At 56.2% G+C, this 18,347-nt stretch overlaps 5 protein-coding genes across 5 annotated transcripts; 3 read left to right on the forward strand and 2 right to left on the reverse strand.

The window, feature by feature from the left end:
• Positions 1-1,400: 1,400 nt before the first annotated feature.
• GGS23DRAFT_294148 (uncharacterized protein) lies at positions 1,401-4,605 on the forward strand. Its single transcript, XM_051512670.1, has 2 exons — position 1,401; positions 1,506-4,605. The coding sequence occupies exon 2, from the start codon at positions 1,668-1,670 to the stop codon at positions 4,593-4,595; it is 2,928 nt and encodes a 975-aa protein (XP_051375603.1). The 5' UTR covers position 1,401; positions 1,506-1,667; the 3' UTR covers positions 4,596-4,605.
• A 1,573-nt stretch (positions 4,606-6,178) lies between these two features.
• GGS23DRAFT_294200 (ubiquitin-conjugating enzyme/RWD-like protein) lies at positions 6,179-6,979 on the forward strand. Its single transcript, XM_051512671.1, has 2 exons — positions 6,179-6,487; positions 6,622-6,979. Exons 1-2 carry the CDS (start codon positions 6,292-6,294, stop codon positions 6,945-6,947), a joined length of 522 nt encoding a protein of 173 aa, XP_051375604.1. The 5' UTR covers positions 6,179-6,291; the 3' UTR covers positions 6,948-6,979.
• A 720-nt stretch (positions 6,980-7,699) lies between these two features.
• GGS23DRAFT_552636 (glycosyltransferase family 62 protein) lies at positions 7,700-9,630 on the reverse strand. Its single transcript, XM_051515413.1, has 2 exons — positions 7,974-9,630; positions 7,700-7,896 (listed from the first exon to the last, which is right to left on the reverse strand). The coding sequence occupies exons 1-2, from the start codon at positions 9,039-9,041 to the stop codon at positions 7,876-7,878; spliced, it is 1,089 nt and encodes a 362-aa protein (XP_051375605.1). The 5' UTR covers positions 9,042-9,630; the 3' UTR covers positions 7,700-7,875.
• A 1,810-nt stretch (positions 9,631-11,440) lies between these two features.
• Positions 11,441-12,769, forward strand: GGS23DRAFT_294223 (uncharacterized protein). Its single transcript, XM_051512672.1, has one exon. The coding sequence runs from the start codon at positions 11,748-11,750 to the stop codon at positions 12,729-12,731; it is 984 nt and encodes a 327-aa protein (XP_051375606.1). The 5' UTR covers positions 11,441-11,747; the 3' UTR covers positions 12,732-12,769.
• Positions 12,770-16,877: 4,108 nt separating this feature from the next.
• Positions 16,878-18,302, reverse strand: GGS23DRAFT_294335 (uncharacterized protein). The gene is made up of 3 exons (XM_051512674.1): positions 18,018-18,302; positions 17,695-17,760; positions 16,878-17,500 (listed from the first exon to the last, which is right to left on the reverse strand). Exons 2-3 carry the CDS (start codon positions 17,755-17,757, stop codon positions 16,922-16,924), a joined length of 642 nt encoding a protein of 213 aa, XP_051375607.1. The 5' UTR covers positions 17,758-17,760; positions 18,018-18,302; the 3' UTR covers positions 16,878-16,921.
• Positions 18,303-18,347: the final 45 nt, after the last annotated feature.

Below are 18,347 nucleotides of genomic sequence, written 5' to 3' on the forward strand. Positions count from 1 at the left end.
CTCTCCCTCTACTCACTGCCAAACTCCTTGACTCGGGCCGCTCAAACCAATACAGCTTGGCTCGGCTGGTTGGTTAGCAGCCTGAGTTTGCCGGTTCCTACGGAGACGGGATTGAGTCAGTACTCGCCTTAGATGGCGCTCCAATACCTAATGCGATGGGCCGTAGTGGACCGTAGGTAGGTAGCTCTATCTACGTTGCTAGAGCCGGATAGAGCCCCGGGTTTAACCCTACTGTCTGCCACATTTACCGCACACATACGTCTACCGTGTCTAGGACGCGAGTAGCGATGGGCAAGGTTCTCCCGGATACGGAGGCCAGGACATTGCCTTCTTCTGCTGGGTCTTCGGCCTTCTATACGGCTGGAGGGAACATGCAAGACTGGCTTTGCTGCACCTGGGTATTGCTGCGACGTAGGTATGAATAGTGTGGTGTATGTACTACGTGTACTGTGAAGGAAGGTAAGGTACACACGTAGGTAGGTAGCATAGGGCTTAGGTCTACGATTTCACCTCCTTACGGGACCATCCACCACGACTTAGAATGGCCGTTCGACCGTCTTTAGGGCAGGTAGCCTTTGTAGCCTTAGGTAGGATACAGATAAGGTAGCGGTAAGCAGGGCAACCCGCCACCACCAAACCCTACGTACCACGCCTAATGCATGTACTTACTCGCCCATTTTAGCTGCTTGGGGGACGTTATCGGAAAGGCCACGCCTATATGTACATGTACCCAAGGCATGCCTCCAACCCCTGTGTCCGCTGCCGACCTCATGTGGTGCAGGTGTGTACATAATACCTACCTACCTACATGCTCATACATACATTAGGTGCATATCTCCTACCTGCCTGTATGAGGTACCTACATGATCCTCCTCTTCCCTCCTGGTTGCGTCCAGCCAAGGCCAGCTAAAGCTAGGTAAGATCCTTATTACTTATTACGTACAACAGGTAACAAACCCATAACAAAGCCTGCCCAGCCAGAGCACACAGCGCCAACCTACCGTTTCCCGCACGGCCCAGAAGTGGCCTTCTTCTCGCCTTTCCCATCGCCCTGGCTTCGTCTGCCTCCTCCAACCGTCACCTCCTCAATCTCCTCCTTCACCTCTCTTTCACCTCAATCCCCTCAACAGCCCCCCCCCCCCCCCCCCAAAGTGTTGGCTCAATTCCAGTAGCAAATCTCTCTTTTTTTTTTCTTCCCTTATGATTTGCTCTGGTCTTGACCGTCCGCTCCTTTAACTAACTTCTTTTTCGATTCAACTACCTGCCTCTGCCTTATTTTTGGTCCTCTCGCACCCGCCTCTCTATAAGGATCCGAATCGTCCGTATACCTATCGCTTCGACGACCTTCCCGACCATAAAAAAAAAACCCACCCATCGTCTCGCCTGACATCTGCTTACTAGGTACGACTTTGTCGTGTGCTCCTCCTGTGCGGCCCTGTGGTCCAAACGTCATTTCCTCAGTCGTCGTCATCTTTCGGCAGCTGACTTGCTCGCTTCTTCTCAAGCGTCTCACCACATAGCCCTTGCGCATTACCGGATTGTAATGTTCGAGTAATTTTCGCGCCCCCGACGCCTTCCGACCGGTGCGATACTCGGACGGCGCTCTATGAAATTTCGTGGTATCTAGTTTGTCGACCGGTCTCTGCCGCGGAGCGGCTCGAAGGAAGATGGCTGCCGCATTTGCTGTTAGTTGCCCGACTGCGACTATCGCGGTGAGAGGAGTGGATGAGGTCTCGCCAGCTCAGGTTCTAGTTCCGACGTTTGAGGGGGATGACGACGCTACTACTCAGCCAACTGTTTCTAGCTCGCAGCCCTCTTCACGAGCGAATTTCCCGCCACCGAATCCCCCCTTCGTGTTCCCAGGTCGCCCGTCTTCGTCTTCGATCGCTTTCTCCTCTTCCAGGGTGGCTGGTCGACGTCCCCAGTCTGCTATAGAATTGCCTGGGCGAACCCCGGCCTTTGGGGATGGGTTGAGCAACTCTCCCTCGCGGTCGCCCGCTCTCCCGGATTTCAGTTTTAACCCAGCCGCCGGCTTTGGTCCGGGTACTGCGCGTCGACATTCTAAGCCCTCGGTGCTCCCGGATTTCTCGTTCAACCCGGGGGCGACCCTTCGACCCGACAATTCCTTGCTTAGCCCACCGCTCTCTCCCCAATCACCGGGCCTGTCGCCAATTCGCAATGGGCATCGACGGGGTGGGAGCGAGTTTGTTGGCGGTAAGCCCAAGAGTGGGGAGCCGATTACGGTAATGACTTCGAGTCCGACCCGATCAGATAGCGGGTTTGCCTCACCCAAATTGTCACCTGCGGACATCCACCCCAGGCGAGGGCATGCCCACCGTCGCTCTGGGGCTATATCTAGTCACGATCTGACGATGATATTAAAGCCGACCAGTCCAGCCGCGATGAGGGGCAGCAGCGCGCCCACAAGCCCGGTTGAATTCGACGACAAGTTCCGTACATTTCCAGACTCGAATGTTGAAACTACCCCGTCCGAGCCAAGTCCCATGGAGGACCCCCAGGAGGTGCTGTTCTCAGCCACAGTGGAATCCAGCCCGTCACCGAAGTCGGCGGTGCGGACGCGAGTCGGATTTTCCGACACCCTCGAGTTCATCCCTCGCCCGTTGTCGTTGATCTCAACTGATACGTCGAGTACGACGACGGTTCGACCTGGCCACAAAGTCTCGGGGAGTATTTCGTCCGTTATGTCATCAAATCCGGCACCTGCAGACCGCGACCCATCCAGCCGGGTTGGATCCCCCGTCCCGCGCGCACAGAATGAGTCGCGTCCCAGCACCGCAGGTGCCGTGTTGGAACGAACCCTAAGCCTCCAGGTCTTAGATGGAAATTCCGAATCCTCACGTCGAAGAAATTCTATCCCACTGCTAATAGGCCTTCCTCAAAGCCGTTCCGGATCCCCCATAAACACGAGCCCGGCAAAAACGCCAAGGAAATGGTCGTTCTTCGGCCTAGACCCTTTCGCAAGTGCTGGCTCGCCTACGAAAGCAAAGCCGGTCGGTTCTTGTCCGCCTAGGGATAGTGAGGAAGCGCTGAGCCTAGAAAACGCATTCGCGGATCAAGAAGACGGGCCAAAGATGAATGGTGGGATGTCTCGCACCGACAGCAAGAAGTCTTCCGGGAGAAAAAAGAAGCAGAAGAAGGTCAAGTCATGGGCTGGCTCTATCCTGACGCGGAAATCCAAGTCGCGTTCTCAGAAATCTAAACCCGTGCGTCGCCGTTCTCAAACCCCTCCTATGCGACAAGGACTTCCGGTCGACGAGGTAGAACAAGGTCCATTAGATATCTCGGGACCACCTACTACGCCAATGGTTCTGGTAACCGCACCTGTTCCATCTGATTCGGCCCCCTCAACACCCAGCCGGATTTACGACGAAGATATCCACTATCCCATGATCGATCTCGATGCCGCCCTCGGCCCTTTCAACACCCCTTCCTCCCGTGACCCTCAATGGGACGAGGCGCAGAGAGCCGGCGCCACCCCGAAGCGCCAGCTTCACAGCGCCGCTGGTATGAGGGGCTTCAGCGGTCCTGGCATGCACTACCATCGCCGTGCTGAGAGTGCTCCAGAAATGCCTCCCTTCGAAGCCGCTCGATTCGGCATCCACCGATTCGGCAGCTCCTCGACTATGGCGGATGTGTTTGAGGAGGACGAAGAGGACGACGAACTTGACCAGAGCGCGACGGCTCCATCGGAAGAATCCACCGCTGACACTCGAGATGATTCCTCTGTCGAGGTTGATTCGGCATCTAATTCTGATGATGGCGCCGCCTCGACGCCAACGAGAGAGTCGGAGCCCAGTAAGGATGATGACAGCGATTGCCAATCAAACATGTCGTCGGCCAAGCGAAAAGGCAGTGGCTCAAGTCTGGACATGCAACGACCGGGATCTAGGATGAGGACCGAAAATCCTGCTAGTGGCCTCCACGAAGAGGTTATCCTAGAAGAACCTAACTACGGCACGCCCAAACGCGATGGCAGGATTCCGAGCTTCTCCGAGGCTTCTGACTCGGCGCCGTCGCCCCGTAGGATACCAAGCGGCTACGAACCCGACCCAATCGATGCAAATGCCGCGACAACTTCCGCGGCCTCTGCGGTGCCCAGTACCCCATACTCTCTGAGTTATTCGTCGTCTTTTCCGTCGCCCCGTTCTCCCATGTCATACGATGCGCATCGAATCTCAACTACGCCATCTTCTATAGCCGATGAGAACAATTACCACTCCCTATTAATGGGCGAGCCGGGGCCCGAATTGGTGCGGGTATCTGTTGACGTCCCTTCTCTGACGAGTAGCAACTCGACCATGACGAGGGAGAGTACGTTTATGCCGAGTGTCCGGCCTAGGAACATGCCCTTCCACGAGCAACGGCCTGCCTCATTCACCTCTGCGTTCGGCCGTCGGAGATCGAGCCTGGCTAGTCTTAGCAGGCTGATTAGCAGCGCCCACGGCGAGCGAAGTAAGCTCAGCATGGAGGTTTCCTGCGAGAGCGAGCCGGAGAAGAAGACTAAGCCTAGCAAATCTAAGCGCCTTAGCCGGATGATGCAGTTTTGGAAGACGAAGGAGCCGACAGAGTCTTAAGGGGTCGCCTAGGCGTCTCGTCACTCGGTATCTGCATCGGAGGCACACCAACTTCCCGACCAGGCTAGCAGAAAGCCAGCCAGCCACAATTCAGCTGCCAACCTAGCCCATTGTTGACGGATTGGATGAATTTTTACGTGTTTTGACGCAATTCCCACTACACACACCAACCCCATATCAGAGGATTGCTCTCAAAGTGCTTGAGGTGCAAAATCACGATATTGCTCGCACAGCACACCCATCCTACTCGTGCGCCTACTAGGACAACCCGAAATGACGGGATTGTCGCATCTCACAATTACGTTTTAGTCTCTCTCACTCTCACACACTCTCCTTTCCTTTATTCTCTCCACCTCTTTCTTTTCTCTCTTTACGAAAGCATGACGGCGCTCCAAGCCACTTCATGACCACGGCTCGTTTTTCAAGACTCTTACCTCTTTTTTTTTTTCCAACTTAGGGGGGGCACGGAAGAAAGTGGACGGCCATCTAGGCTGCTCAGCAGAGTTCTCATCGGCGAAGAGTTGGTGGCACTGATATTTCTGAACATAAGATGCAGGAGGATGACGGGGATGACGGTGGAGGGGATCTGAAGGGGTTCGAGGGAGCTCGACCTGTTAAACCAGATGCTATATGACGTGTGACTAGGTTGCTTGCTCATTACGGTGAAACCACTTAAGGCATTCAGGTGTACACAATAATAGCGAACATACAATACTATTGCTCCATAGAAGACTCTGCTCCTTCGCCTCGTCCTGTCCTGTCCCGTCCTGTCTCCTGGGAGGCGTGCGTTAGAGTAAAAAGCAACGGGGCGACATCCCACCCACGCGTCCCCGTTGGATGCAGGCATGTGCTTATATGAGGTATGTATGTATACAGATACACGGTGATTGTTTCACGCGGTTCCCGGCTTGGCCCGGCTGTGGGCCGAGTTTGGTGTCTTATTAGGTCCTGTACGTGAGCGCCTCGAGACGTGATGATTTGTCTCGGTTAGGTTGCCGTGGCCACTAGATCCCATCCCATATACCCGTACCCATACTATCTCGTTTAATCGAATTGCATTTATCGTGAGCCTCGGCTCGTATATGTTAGATACAGGTACCTTAGGAGGCAGGTACCTAAGGTGCTTTCAGATGTACCTAACATAGCAACGACTCGGGCTGACAACTACAATGATCTTGGCTTACCTATAAATACCAGGTAGGTACATACCTAGGTATATAACGATCCAGCTGGTCTCTGCACGGGTATTCCCCGAGGCAACCAACCGTGCCAGATTTCCGTCCTCTCCCATCGCGAACCCACAAACGAGCCAACGGAAACGAGGCGTCGGTTGTTCGCTTCCAGCAAATCGCTTGCTTCTGTGCAGCCAGCCTATCACGACTCGATCGACCTCGCCTCGGACCTCCCGAGTGCAGCTGGCCAGGGAGCTGAGCTGAAGAAGCAGCACCTTGCCACCATTCTTTCTCCATTCTCTGCCTTCTCCGTCGCTTTTATTTTTATTTTTGTTTCCTTTTCTTCTTCCTCTCCTGCGCCCGTTTCATTACTGCTGGTATTAATAGACTGCTATCACCGTGTCGTCCATAACCCGCGGCCAAGCGAGATCAGCAAAGGAGCTTGCCTGGCTACACGCCGACGTCCCAACCTACGTACCTAATCTCTCTACCTGCCCCCCTCCCCCCCCCCCACGCGATCTGGGATGTCGAGCCGATCCTCCGCGCTGCCGGCGTCGTCCGCGCGTAACGCCGCGAAGCGCCTGTTCCATGAGCTCAAAATCTGGGAGAAGGAGCGCGAGACCGAGACCGGCATCGAGCGGCTCGGGCCCGTCAGCGAGGGCGAGCTGCTGCACTGGGAGGCCGTCATCAACGGACGGGGCGTGGGCTTCGGCTACGACGGTTCGTCTCTTTCCCCCCCTCTCCCCCTCATCCCTTGATTCCCACCCCCCCCCCCCCCTTCCCGCCGCCTCTCCCTTTCCCAACACGCACACACCACTTCCCCGGGGGAACCCGCTGACGACGCGCGGGAGCAGAGGGCCGGTGGCTCCTGGACATCGCGATCCCGGTGACGTACCCGCTGCAGCCGCCACGGATCGCGTTCCGGACGCCGGTGGTGCACGCGAACGTGGCGCTGCGCGGCGGCGAGATCTGCCTCGACCTGCTCAAGGACGCGTGGACGCCGGCCTACAGCGTGCTCGAGTGCGTCCGCGCCGTGCGCATGCTGCTCGCCTGCCCCGAGACCGACAGCCCCCTCAACGTCGACGTCGCCGCCCTCCTCCGCGGCGGCGACGCCCTCGGCGCCCGCCGCCTCGTCGAGTTCTGGGTCCGCGACGAGGGCGGCCGCTACGAGGGTAGGTAGCAGGGGAGACAGACACGCACAGAGAGAGGGGGGGGGGGGGGGGGGGAGGAAGAGGAAGCAAAGGGAAAGAGGGAAAGAGCACGGGAGGTGTGTATAGGCTGTATTATGTCCATATGTGGTGAGGAGAAGGGGCTGTCTGAATACCTATGTGCACCCGTACAGACGGACGGATTCCACGGACACACACACACACATATATATAGCATTCTACGAAACCAGCGGCGGGGTTAATAGATGACCAGTCGGGGCTGAAACCTCGTGGTGACAAAATAGCATATATCACGTATCTAGCATATATCACGTATCAAATAGGGCAAGTAAATGGGACCTAGCCGTGGAAAGGACGGACCACATAAGGCGAGCTTTTGTTTGCGAGCTCGCATCTTCTTGATCTCTTTATTTTTCGGGAAGACGAACGGCGGGAAGGGTAGACCAAAAAAATACTTTCTCCTTCTCCGTTGATTCAGCCCCGTGAATTTCCATCCAGCATGCCGAGAGTTGCTGGTTCAGCCTAACGCCTTGTATATATTGCCGTCGCAGGAACACACCCCCTCCGCTCCTCCATTTCCCCAATGGCACCAGCCCGGGCCCGGCGCCGCGTCCTTAAAAAGGACCCGTGCCCCGTCCCGTGATGTTGGCAATGAATATAATATCTACTGGAACTTCTTATATTCTCATAGGTCTCGGCTCCTCTTCGTTTCTCCCGCCCTAGTTTACGTCGGCCGCAGGCGTCTCGGCGTGATGCGTGCGTGCTGCTTAGCTCGTAGAAAATGATACGGTATGTTTGTAGGGGGGGGGGAGGAGGGAATGGTCGAACTCTTCGTCCCTGGAATGCAATAATAGTCCGATACTCGTAGCAGATTACAATATCTCGTTAGGACAACGATGGAAAGCGTCGAGTCGCGTGTTGGCCCCCGTTTCCGTCGCTCTACTCGTTATAATGGTAGACCTATATTCCCAATGTTAGCCCACCTCCCCCCTGAGCGCGCCGAGAAGCGGTGTCAGTCCGGTGACGCGGCGACAGACCTTATAGTTGGGTAGCCCGGTAGCTTGCCAGCCTAGCCTCTTCGCCATCCTCGCGAATCCCTCCGTCTCGATTAGATGGTAGAAGGGGAAGGGCGGGAACATGGCACCGTCCCGGTGGACGTCCGCCTTGACTAATAACGCGGTGCCACCGACGCCGTCCAACGGCACTTCGAGGTGAACCTGCTCCACCTGCTCCACCATGTATGCCATCAGCGCCCGGTAGGTCGCCATCTCGGAGTAGCCCTCGAGGAGAATATCATCGGGGTCCATCTTCGCGGCGATCTCCTGCGCGGTCGGGCTGTCTTGCCAGTTGTTGAAGTCGTACGGCCGCTCTGCCGGCTTTCCCGTCTCGGGGTCGGTATACCTCTGGTAGCAGTTCGGCGCGATAATGGGCTTGTCGTGGGCCGCAAGATCCTGAATCAGGGTAGGCGGCGTCTCGATAATGTCGGAGTCGAGCCACAATACCCACGAGGTGTCAGCCCCGAGCGTTGTGAAGAGTAGCGAGTTCCGTGCCCTGGACATCGACGCGCGTCTGGCCTTCTGATTCTGCATCTTATGCCGCTCGCCCTCGTCCTGCGATGTCAGGGGAGGGTCGAAGTCCTGCCGCTCGATGACGACGCTTCGGAATCGGTCCTTCACGGACCCCTTTTGCGTCTTGGTGATCTGGGCCTGCAGCGCGGTCGTCGCCGCATTTCCCTCCTTATTCTTCGGCAAGATGAAGCCGAGGGTGATGAGGTCGTGGGGATATTGTAGCTTCAGCAGATTGTCCCAGTATTCCTGGTAGAACCGGGCCATGGGCGTGAGAATCAGGACGGCCTCGCGGTTCCCGATGGGGTCGGCGGTAATGGTAACGTTGTTGAGGTTGAAGCGTCGCACGGGCGGGCGGTCGGCGATGAGACTCGACTTCGAGGTAGGCTTACGGGTAGGAGTAGGGATCCGGCTTGCACTACTGGGTTGCGAGCTCGAGGCAGTGAGGAAGTAAATGATGAAGACGCATAGCACGGCGCCGATGAATAGGGTGACGTAGTTTGTCCTCCGCAGACGGACTGGCCCTAGAGGGCGCGCCATCGTGGATAGATGGGATCTACCGGACCAGGACCGCCAGGAAGGTTGGCGGCGTGCAGAGCAAGACGTCGGGCGGGAGTTAAGTTTAGAAAAAATATCAAGAATTAGCACGGGCCATTGAGGGAGTCAAGGTCGGATTCGCGCGAGGTCGTCCTGGCACCGGCTCGCCAGCAGGGGGCCGACAAGGTCGTCTATGAAGAGGAACAGGATTGCCAGATTGGAAGGATAACGAGGTTGACGAAGCGATCGTGATGGACCGGGTCGGGCTGACGGTCGTTGGTTGAAAAAAAAAAGACGGTGTTAAATTACCAATGCCTCAGGTGCCTATAATGTATCTGTAGATAGGCTATGGATGTAGGTACCTCCACGCTTGGGACGGGTGCCATAGTACATGGACGCGGGACGAAATTGACTGCCAACCGGGTGTCAACAGTGTGTCTCTCAGGAAGTACCTAGGTCGCTAGGTGAGGTCGCTAGGTGAGGTCCCTAGGAAGATCGGTACTAGGTACCTATGCACAGCCTAATTTTAGCAGATATTTGCTACCATGTACCTCCGATGCCGACTTTGTGTGGTGAGGTACTTTGAACTGAAGGATAGGTGGTGTCTTAGAGTGGATCGTCAACATTTACTGAGTACCTAAGGTACTTAAGTAATCTGTGGCCGGACGTGGGGGCCAACTACACACCTACTACATATACACAGTATATACCTGCAACATTACACCCGCCCCGCCCTTCTCCGAATGCGGGCACTTGTCAACCCAGGCATGCAATTAAGAGGTGCGCGTACGGCGGTGGGTATGCAGTACAATATATTAATGCCTTAAAAGACATCACCAGCCAGCCCGCCCCCTTTAAAGTCCGATTTATTAGCCGTGCATGAACTCCACTAATGTTCGCATGGAAGCGAATGCGCATTACCTAACCTCGACGCGAAATCGTTGCCAGGAATGGGCATTGGCTGCTAGAACGATAGGGTGTCGCAGCGTCGCCAAGAGCCGGCCAGAAGCCCGCCAAGAGCCCGCCATCGACGACACGTGATTGAGTGATGCGATGCGGTGCCCAAGTCCCGAGGTCGCTTAGGTGCCCCCTTACCTCAACCTGGCTGAGGTACCTGTCTCCCTGTAAATAGGCCCTAAGCACGCCTATAGGATACGCCCGTGCCTGACATGCCCTTTTGACGTAGGCATGTAAATTTAGTGTCTTGCATGAGGAGGCGGCGTGTCGGAGACGGCAGAGGCAGAGGTGCCTTGCTTAGCATCGCTCAGGCAATGGTTGGATTGCATTCGCCTGGATGAGCACGCTTATCTTCTCAGGTAGGCTTCAGGGCCTGTAGGAGCTAATCCGGTCGCGTCCAATGCAGATGATCCCCCTTGTTCCCCTCCCCCCCCCAATCGAGGTTCCATCCAACGTTTGATCCAACGGAGCCAACTACCGCATGTGCCTAATGCATGCCAGTTACCTGCTACCCACGTACCACCGCCGCTGCCGCTCTACCGCATCGGTACCACGGGCCCAGGTAGGCATGTACCCAGGTGTGTACCTACACAGAGGTACCTTAGATACCTAGGTACCTATCTACACCCAGAAAGGTGTGCACACCTCTACCGAGGGCAGCCTCCCACAGCCCACGGGGGACGTAGCACCACACATACGTGCATATATGTACCTACATGCTCTCTCACCTACATACATGCTCGCACACGTAGTGACATGCGTACGTGCATACATCCATCAGGTTAGGTAGCTCTCCACCAGTCGTCCTCGATCATTTCTCGTCGTCCTCAACCCACCCCGTCCCTCCCATCCGCAAATCCCCTCTCCGTTCAGAGTAGGGTCTCCAGCCAGGAAACCCAGGGAAAACTTCCCACGCCGGGACCCTCCACTTCCTCGCTATTTAGGGCCTCTCTCTCCCTCTCTCCAGGTACCGATCGGCGTCTTCATTCGTTTGGCTGTTCGCGCCTCCGCAATCCCCTACCGCCCCCCCCCCCCAAGCCAGCCGGCCCCCCCAGGATTGGACCCTGCCAACCACGTATCGTACTGCCAGGTGTCGCCCACGATATCTTCACTAAGGGGCTCGCCCGCTAGCGGATGACCACGAGCACCGCGCTCTCCAACCGCCTCGTCCGCCCACCGGTTTCCCATCTGTTGACCCTCTCCATTATTGCCCATCCATGCATACATAGTACACATAGTACTACGTAGGACCTACATTGTCGTGTATGTATGTGTGTATATCTACACGCGCGCACACGTCTCACCCACCGACCAAACCCCGGCGACTGTGAGGGCTCGGACGCTTCAGAACACACTCGGCAGTAGGTACGACATACGACCCGCATAACATCAATTTCACGCTTTCCGCTACCCTGTCCCCGTTCCACCGCAGTCCGAACTTGCGGTCACAACCTCGCCTCACATCAACTCTCCTCTCGCTTCTCTCTGTCTCTCTCCTTATTCCTCTCCTCTCTCTCCTCGGACAGGCAGAGCTTCGGGTCGTCTCGCCCTTCTGCCCTTCTGCCCTCCTCGCATCCGAGACCTGCATTCTGCCGTCGTACCTCAGAGTGGGCAATCGGACATCCTATCAGAGTATCATTTTCTGCACACTCGCCTCTCGACCGTCCCCCGTGCCGCTTCCGTTGATACGCCGAGACGCCAATGAAAGCGAAGCCGAGGTAGACTCGCCTACGCTGTCACACCACGTCGGAAATGGAGCCCGTTCCCGAGACCGAGAGGATGGAGGAATTTCGGTCCTCGCCTCTGCCTAGGTTGCGTCTGCAACAACCACCCGCGATCGGTACCAGCGACCTGGACTTCGACCGTAAACCCTCCGCCCTACGCCGATCGACCGAGCCTCCTATGCCGAGTTCGCCGTCCTGGACCACCGCGCCGTCTCTCCCACCTCTCCCGTATCGTCCTCGGACTACGTCGCCCCTGTCGGGTGCCCACACTCGATCTAAGTCGGTCGCCAGTCTCGCACCACCGAACATCGGTCGTACACGGTCCATGCCAGGTGTCGATGGTTCAGGCCGTATAATTTACGCGCCGCTACTTCGTCCGGTTAGCCCGGCCAGCCCTTCGGGCTCTCCCAGCCGGAACCGAGTGCCGCGAAAGCTAACTGATGACGCGTACCCTCCAACCTCGCCGGTGCGAAGTTCGGTTTTGGATGGACCTGGTGAGCTCGGAAGCCCCCCCAGCCCCGTTATAGGGGCTTTCAACAACCAGACCCATCGACGGACCTCTTCTCCTTTCCGAATTACAGGGTACCCGACGTCAAGCGCTGCTTCTTCCGTGCCCGGAACTCCACCGGCTACAGCTACCTCGCCTTCATACCGGTTCGAGGGCATATCAGCTAGTTCCACTTTTCCTTCCTACTATCTGCCGTCGTCCATCCCATCGACGCCGACCTCGATGAGATCTCGCAGCCCTAGCATCTCCAGCCTTGAGACCATCCCAGATTCTCCCGACGCTGAGGAAGAGGCTTTGGAGGCCGAGAGGATCGCCCAGCTGAAGGCCGCGGCCGATGCCGTCGACGGCGCGGATTCGGGGGAGTCCAAGGGTCGCAGCGGTTTGGACGCGCCCATCCGCGGAAGGACTCTGGGTATTGTGTCGAGGGACAAGCGCAAGCGTTGGAGTGTTTGCGGCGCGGAGCGGCGCGGCGATCTCGACCTGGAAACGATATGGGAAGATTGATGGAAGGTCGACAGACCCTCTGGGACAGGAAAGAGTGTGTTCCTGCTGTAGGACATGGCGAAATGAGGCATGGAGGTCAGCTCCAACCGGGCTCACCTGCGTGTTTGTTTTCTGTTTTCTTGTTCCGGTCAGGATGGGCAGTTAGGCGTTCTGCAAAGGCTGCTTGATACCCTGTTGCGTTGCATTTTACGCGGAGCATAGGAATTATACATAGGTTGGCAAGCATCACATTACGTAGTCTTGGTAGTACCATCGGAACGAGAAACGCCATAGATGGTCTAATCTTCTCGTCGTCCACCTCGCTATCACGTGCCCTTTCATCGACCGTCCTAAGTGCTCGTCCCGTTATCTATCCCCCTTTCTCAAGTAGACGTCCTCTCAGCAGCCATGTTACGATGTGCGTTGTACGTTTAGGTTGTACGCTGCCTGCCGCTCTCCTGTAACCAATCAATCCACATGACCAAGCAATTTAGGTATAAGCAAGCTGCCAAATAATGTCGTGAGGAAATCCGCATCGCCGTCTTCTTGCTCGCCGCGAATCACACCCTCTATGCACGAAAGTACCTACTATATGAGGATACGAAAGCAACACCAAAAGCGCCCGGCCATAAACGACAACAACCCGCCCCCACCAACGAACACGCCGCCGGCCCCTTCTGCTACACGACGCTGCTTAGTTACTTTTCTCATGTTTACACGGCCGCCTCTCGCGGCCACGCATCGGCTTCCGAGGTTGAATTCTTCGCTTGCCGCCGCCAAACACGGTTCAGGGCAGTATTGTGGTATGTGTATGGGGTGCCTACTGGGTACACAGCATACACCTCTATGTGTATACCTATGTATGCATGCGTATATAAAGAGTTCAGCATTGCGTCTACTGGGTATATGTAGGTAGACGTGTTCCTATCTTCAGTGTGCGTGCCTCCTGATTCGCTACAAGCCAACCTTGGAGGAGGCGTCTGCCCTATAGGCACATCAAACCAACTGTAAAGTGGTATAATAACGTGGCATAAGCATGCAGAACGGTCTAATCATGTCTTGGTCGCAAGGATATGCCTAATCTGATACTTGAACGCAAACCAGATTCCTCCGTTCTTCTTACACAACCTTTACATCAAGCGAAATCCCACCCCCAACACCCAGAACAGCCAGCCTACGGAATCATCGGCGGCTCGAGCGCGCCCTGGCTGCGATTCTTCGCCCGACCGGTTGCCATTACGACCTAAAGGGGGACGAAGATGGCAACCCTGTCGAACCCTGTCGTGGGTGCTGGCTGTGTCCACCTACCAACCTACCTACCTACGCTTTAGCGTTCGGCCTTCTTCCAGTATTTGAGGCTGCGGGAGAGCTTAAGGTCCGGCAAAGTCGCTAGCTTTCTCTCTGCTTATCACGGTACAGCTCCTCGCCGCTGACTTCATCGGACCCTTTCCTTCGTCCCGGTATGGGATGAAGCATCTAGGTATTGGTCATCGTCTATCATTTTAGCCGGTACGGACGGGCAATACTTACAAGAAAGCGTTCCGCGGATGACCCCCTGAGAGCCATCCACCCACGGATATCCGACATGGGCACATACCTACCTATTGGCACTTTCCCTAGATCATAGACTGGACCTTGCATTGCAGGTCAGCAGGTGTGGAGGTCTTCATTGCACTAAAGGTATTCCGACCTCGTATGGCCACCTGCGAACCGGAAGAGAGGTGAAGCTTTGCTCTCCTCTTCTCTTATCTGGTGACTTCGTCCAGACCTCCCGTGCGGTAACAGCCGCCGGTGGCTGTCTATCCTGTCGGATGGACATCCTGTCCCTGTGCACGCCGGTATGGGTTGGCGGCCGCAGGAGCCATACCGGATGCAAAGCACCGCAACGACTCATAACGCAAAGATGCTACACGTCGCAATATCTAACCCAGGATATCGTGGGCGACCGGCGCGCCCTGGACGCCATCCTCTAATTCGGCAACCGCTACTTAGTATGTGGCCGAGATGGACGACAACAGGAACCTGATTGAATACGCCTGTATCTGCCCCGGAGACCATTGAACCGCCCTCACTGCTACTAACCTTCCGCCTCATCTCCGCCTCCTAGGCGTTGGTGAAACCCTATGGGGCTAATTTTTGTATCGGAGCGGTGCCGAACCAAGAATGCGTGGCATTCGTGGGGCTTCGAGTTGCCCCGACCACGGAGTGCTGGGGCGAGCGTCTAATGGCGCTTGATGAACGGCTTGGAGAACGGCGGGGCAGGGCGTTGTTTCCCTTAGGTCTCGTCAGAAGCCGCAGCGATCATAACCAGCGAGCAATCCTATCCTGACACTATTATATATATAGCTGACATGCCTCATAAGACGCCGCGCGCGGCCAGATTGGAGATCTGCTTGGGTGGTGTTCTCGGGAAGCAACACCAATAATTACCTGAGTGCCAGGAATCTGATGGAAACGTTGAGCCGGGTTCACACAAAAAGTTGGCAGAGGCTTGAAAAGAAGGTGTTGTTAAGGCGGCTGCTCATGGAGATCGTCGGAATGGGTTAAGGCAGCAACGTTAACCTGATATTCGGAAAACTAGTCGGTCTATTACATCTGAAATGCCGGTATCTTCGTGATTTGGGAGAAGGTCCCCTATTCATCTTTTCCTCAGATGGAAGGCATCCAGAGGTGATAGATTTCGTCGTGTCCAACCTGGGAGGGTAAGGCATCCAGCGGTCGGTTTGGACAATTGTTCGCCTAGAATCTCCCGAGAATGACACTCTGCTGCTGCCGGGGATCTACTGGCTGTGGAATATGCTAGCAAAGCTCGGCAGGGTGCTTCCTACGGGACCCTTCACGGGCTCTCACTAGTATAGCGGTTGACGCTTGTTGAGTCTAGCCCGCGTGCTCTCCTCTGAGGACGACTGAGGTCGGCCTCATGCCTCTCGCGGCGAGGCTCCGTCTAAACTAGCAACACCCTCCATTGGTCTACCAACAACACATGTCGTCTGCTGTCATCCGGATACCGCAGCCGCAGCCGCAGCGTTACTTGACGTAGGGCGAGGTGTCTTGCCCATGAAATATGGGCGCCTCAGGGTTGAGGTCTAGCTGCCCAGATTAGGCCCCCCAGATGTTGTCGAGCACATCCGTTAACGGAGAAGTGACCTCCCTGTATATATATGTATATATATATATATTTACCTGTCCTGCGTATCTAGAGCTAAGTGGTAGAGGACTTGTCTACCGCTATGTATGGGTATGCTTAAGTAAACGGTGTAAATTCGATACTACCTCCTTTATCGTAGTTTAGCATTTTGATATATGTACCACACACACACAGCTCCCTTCTCATCCCCAGAAGCTGTCTTCAAGGCTATGAGCTCCCCGAGTTCTTTCTCCCCTCTTTTGCTTTTCTCTCTCTCTTTTTTTCAACGCAGGTGGTTCTCCCCCCCCCCCCCACTGATCAGCGATGCCCGCAGAAGCCGAGAGAGAGGTGGCAAGAGAAAGGAAGGGGATGCATAGAGAGGAAAGTTGCTGGTCACATGCTCCGCTTGCTACATGTCGTTATTCCCGTCATGCCCGGGCACCGCCCGCGTCACTCCGCTACCGTGTTATCTGGCCCGCATCACACACACGCTCTCTCTCTCAGCCGCTCCTATGGCACGGCGCTCGCTAACGCCTCCTTGTTTGCCCGCCGGCCGGCGCGTCAGCCATCGGCATCATCGTCCCCTCTTGCCCGAGGAAGGGGAGGCGTGATGGGGACGGCCTCGCACGAGATATATGTATCTATACGGGGTCTCTTTATGTGTCGGAAATAAGTGATGCGCAACACGTTGTCTAAACGTTTAGTCATGTAGATGTAGACGTGGACATTGGGCACTACGAATACCGCCTGCGTCGCGGGTGGAACGATTCAAACTTTCCCCTTTTATTTCCCTCGTTGTTTCTTTTTGCTATGGAAGTCTACGCGAAACTGCTTAAGAATGAGGTGAGAGCGCGTCGAAAAAAATACTACAGCACCAATTCTAACAAGCCTCTGGGAAGGCCCAGGAGGGGGGAGGGGGGGGGGGGTGTTTCTAGACCTTCCGACGGCTTTCCCCCTCCCACCCGAACATGCGGGATGACGACAACCCCGGAGTAATGAGTGATCGAAACTATATCTGTCTGGCTCCTTGTACACGCCAGGCTTCTGCCCCTTCTCCCGCCGCTTCCCCTGCAAGCCCGTCAGCTTAGAATTCGACGACGAATTCCGAGACGTTGACGGCGGCGCCGTCGCCCCAGATGCCGACGACCGCCATCATGAACCCGACGCCGGCCAGCACCGTCTGCACCACCTGGTTCCGGACGAAGTACTCGACCTCGCCGCGGACGTCCTCGCCGTTGACGTCTTCCTCGAGCTCCTCGCCGCTGGCGCTGCCGTTGCCCTCGTCGCTGTGGGCATCGCTGAGGACCTCGTAGCTAGCCTCCATACGCTTCGCAGCGCGCCGCTCCTTGCGGTCCTTGGCGGCGGCACGTCGCTTTGCCGCGGCGGACCTGGAGACGGGAACGCTGAAGATGGACGGGGTCACATAGTCGGCCAGGCGGGTCCCGAAGCAGAAGAGGGAGGTGTAGATGAGGTAGGGGTGTCTATAGCCCCGAGGGGACAGCACGAAGGCGAGGAGGAAGGCAGAACTGGAAAAGGTGGTGAGGATATTGAGGTGGGTCGATGCTGTCGACGCGAGGGATCGGAATGCCTTGGCTGCGGTAGCGGCGGAAGGCAGCTCGAGTAAGGAGGGGATCGTGAGGGTAGAGAGTGTGTAGGAAGTGCCCTGTATCGTGCAAGTTAGTAAGAATGAACAAACCCATAGATGCACGGCGTCGGAATTGACGGATAGGCAGCAGAGGCGTCCTCGATGCGTGCGTGGTTGGTTATTGAGGCGGTTGCCCTTATCGTGGGTATTTAGGCGCGGGGAATTGCTGGAGGGGGAAATGCGGGAGGCCGACAGCCCGGGGAGCAACGTACCGTCAGTAGACCGAGGGATACGGTCCCTACAAACTTGAGGACAGACACCTTTCGCGATGCCATGGCCTGCGGAAGAAGACCGGGGATCAGAGGCGGACAATACGATGCGGAGTGTGGGCGATGCTGTCAGGTCTGGTAAGGAAGCAGGCGGCACGAGGTGGTGATGGAGTTGGTATCAAGTCGACCCGAAGGCGAAATCGAGGTGGCGGATGGGATGCAGGTGGGACACTGAGCGGGCTGCGTATCTGAGGCGAGGACAGGCCAATCTGGGATGCACGCTCCACATACGCTTGGCAAAGTGCCCAATGGTATGCCGGGCGTACCCAGTATTGTTATATACCGATGATGATGGGTCGGGTTCGGGCGTCGAAGGAGGAGGAGGAGGAGGAGGCCACAGGGCCAAAGTTGCCACCGAGTTCGATGAGTGAATGGGAGAGGGAGATTGACGTTTCTGTTTTCTACCGGCACGTCACAGTCGAGCTCGAGCAGATGCAGCGGCGGAGGGAAGAGAGCCAAAGTGATGCACGTAAGGGACAGAAGGACGACGAGGTGATGAGTGGTGAGTGAGGTTTTTGGCCCGGATGGGGATGGGTTGGATGGGTTGGATGACGGACGATGGATGGACGGAAGGGGAGGGGCGAGAAGAGGCGGGG

This window comes from Durotheca rogersii (genome assembly GCF_024521655.1).
Source record: "Durotheca rogersii strain YMJ 92031201 chromosome Unknown GGS23scaffold_3, whole genome shotgun sequence".
Classification (NCBI taxonomy): Eukaryota; Fungi; Ascomycota; class Sordariomycetes; order Xylariales; family Xylariaceae; genus Durotheca; species Durotheca rogersii.

What these genes read in the sequence shown, in the direction of transcription:
- GGS23DRAFT_294200 (XM_051512671.1), top strand. Translation starts at nt 6,292, where the DNA reads ATGTCGAGCCGATCCTCCGCGCTGCCGGCGTCGTCCGCGCGTAACGCC. An exon ending in CGTGGGCTTCGGCTACGACG is followed by an intron (nt 6,488 to 6,621) that starts GTTCGTCTCTTT and finishes GCGCGGGAGCAG; the next exon opens with AGGGCCGGTGGCTCCTGGAC.
- GGS23DRAFT_294335 (XM_051512674.1), bottom strand. Translation starts at nt 17,757, where the DNA reads ATGGCATCGCGAAAGGTGTCTGTCCTCAAGTTTGTAGGGACCGTATCC. An exon ending in TATCCCTCGGTCTACTGACG is followed by an intron (nt 17,501 to 17,694) that starts GTACGTTGCTCC and finishes TGCACGATACAG; the next exon opens with GGCACTTCCTACACACTCTC.
- GGS23DRAFT_294148 (XM_051512670.1), top strand. Translation starts at nt 1,668, where the DNA reads ATGGCTGCCGCATTTGCTGTTAGTTGCCCGACTGCGACTATCGCGGTG.
- GGS23DRAFT_294223 (XM_051512672.1), top strand. Translation starts at nt 11,748, where the DNA reads ATGGAGCCCGTTCCCGAGACCGAGAGGATGGAGGAATTTCGGTCCTCG.
- GGS23DRAFT_552636 (XM_051515413.1), bottom strand. Translation starts at nt 9,041, where the DNA reads ATGGCGCGCCCTCTAGGGCCAGTCCGTCTGCGGAGGACAAACTACGTC. An exon ending in CCGGGCTACCCAACTATAAG is followed by an intron (nt 7,897 to 7,973) that starts GTCTGTCGCCGC and finishes TTGGGAATATAG; the next exon opens with GTCTACCATTATAACGAGTA.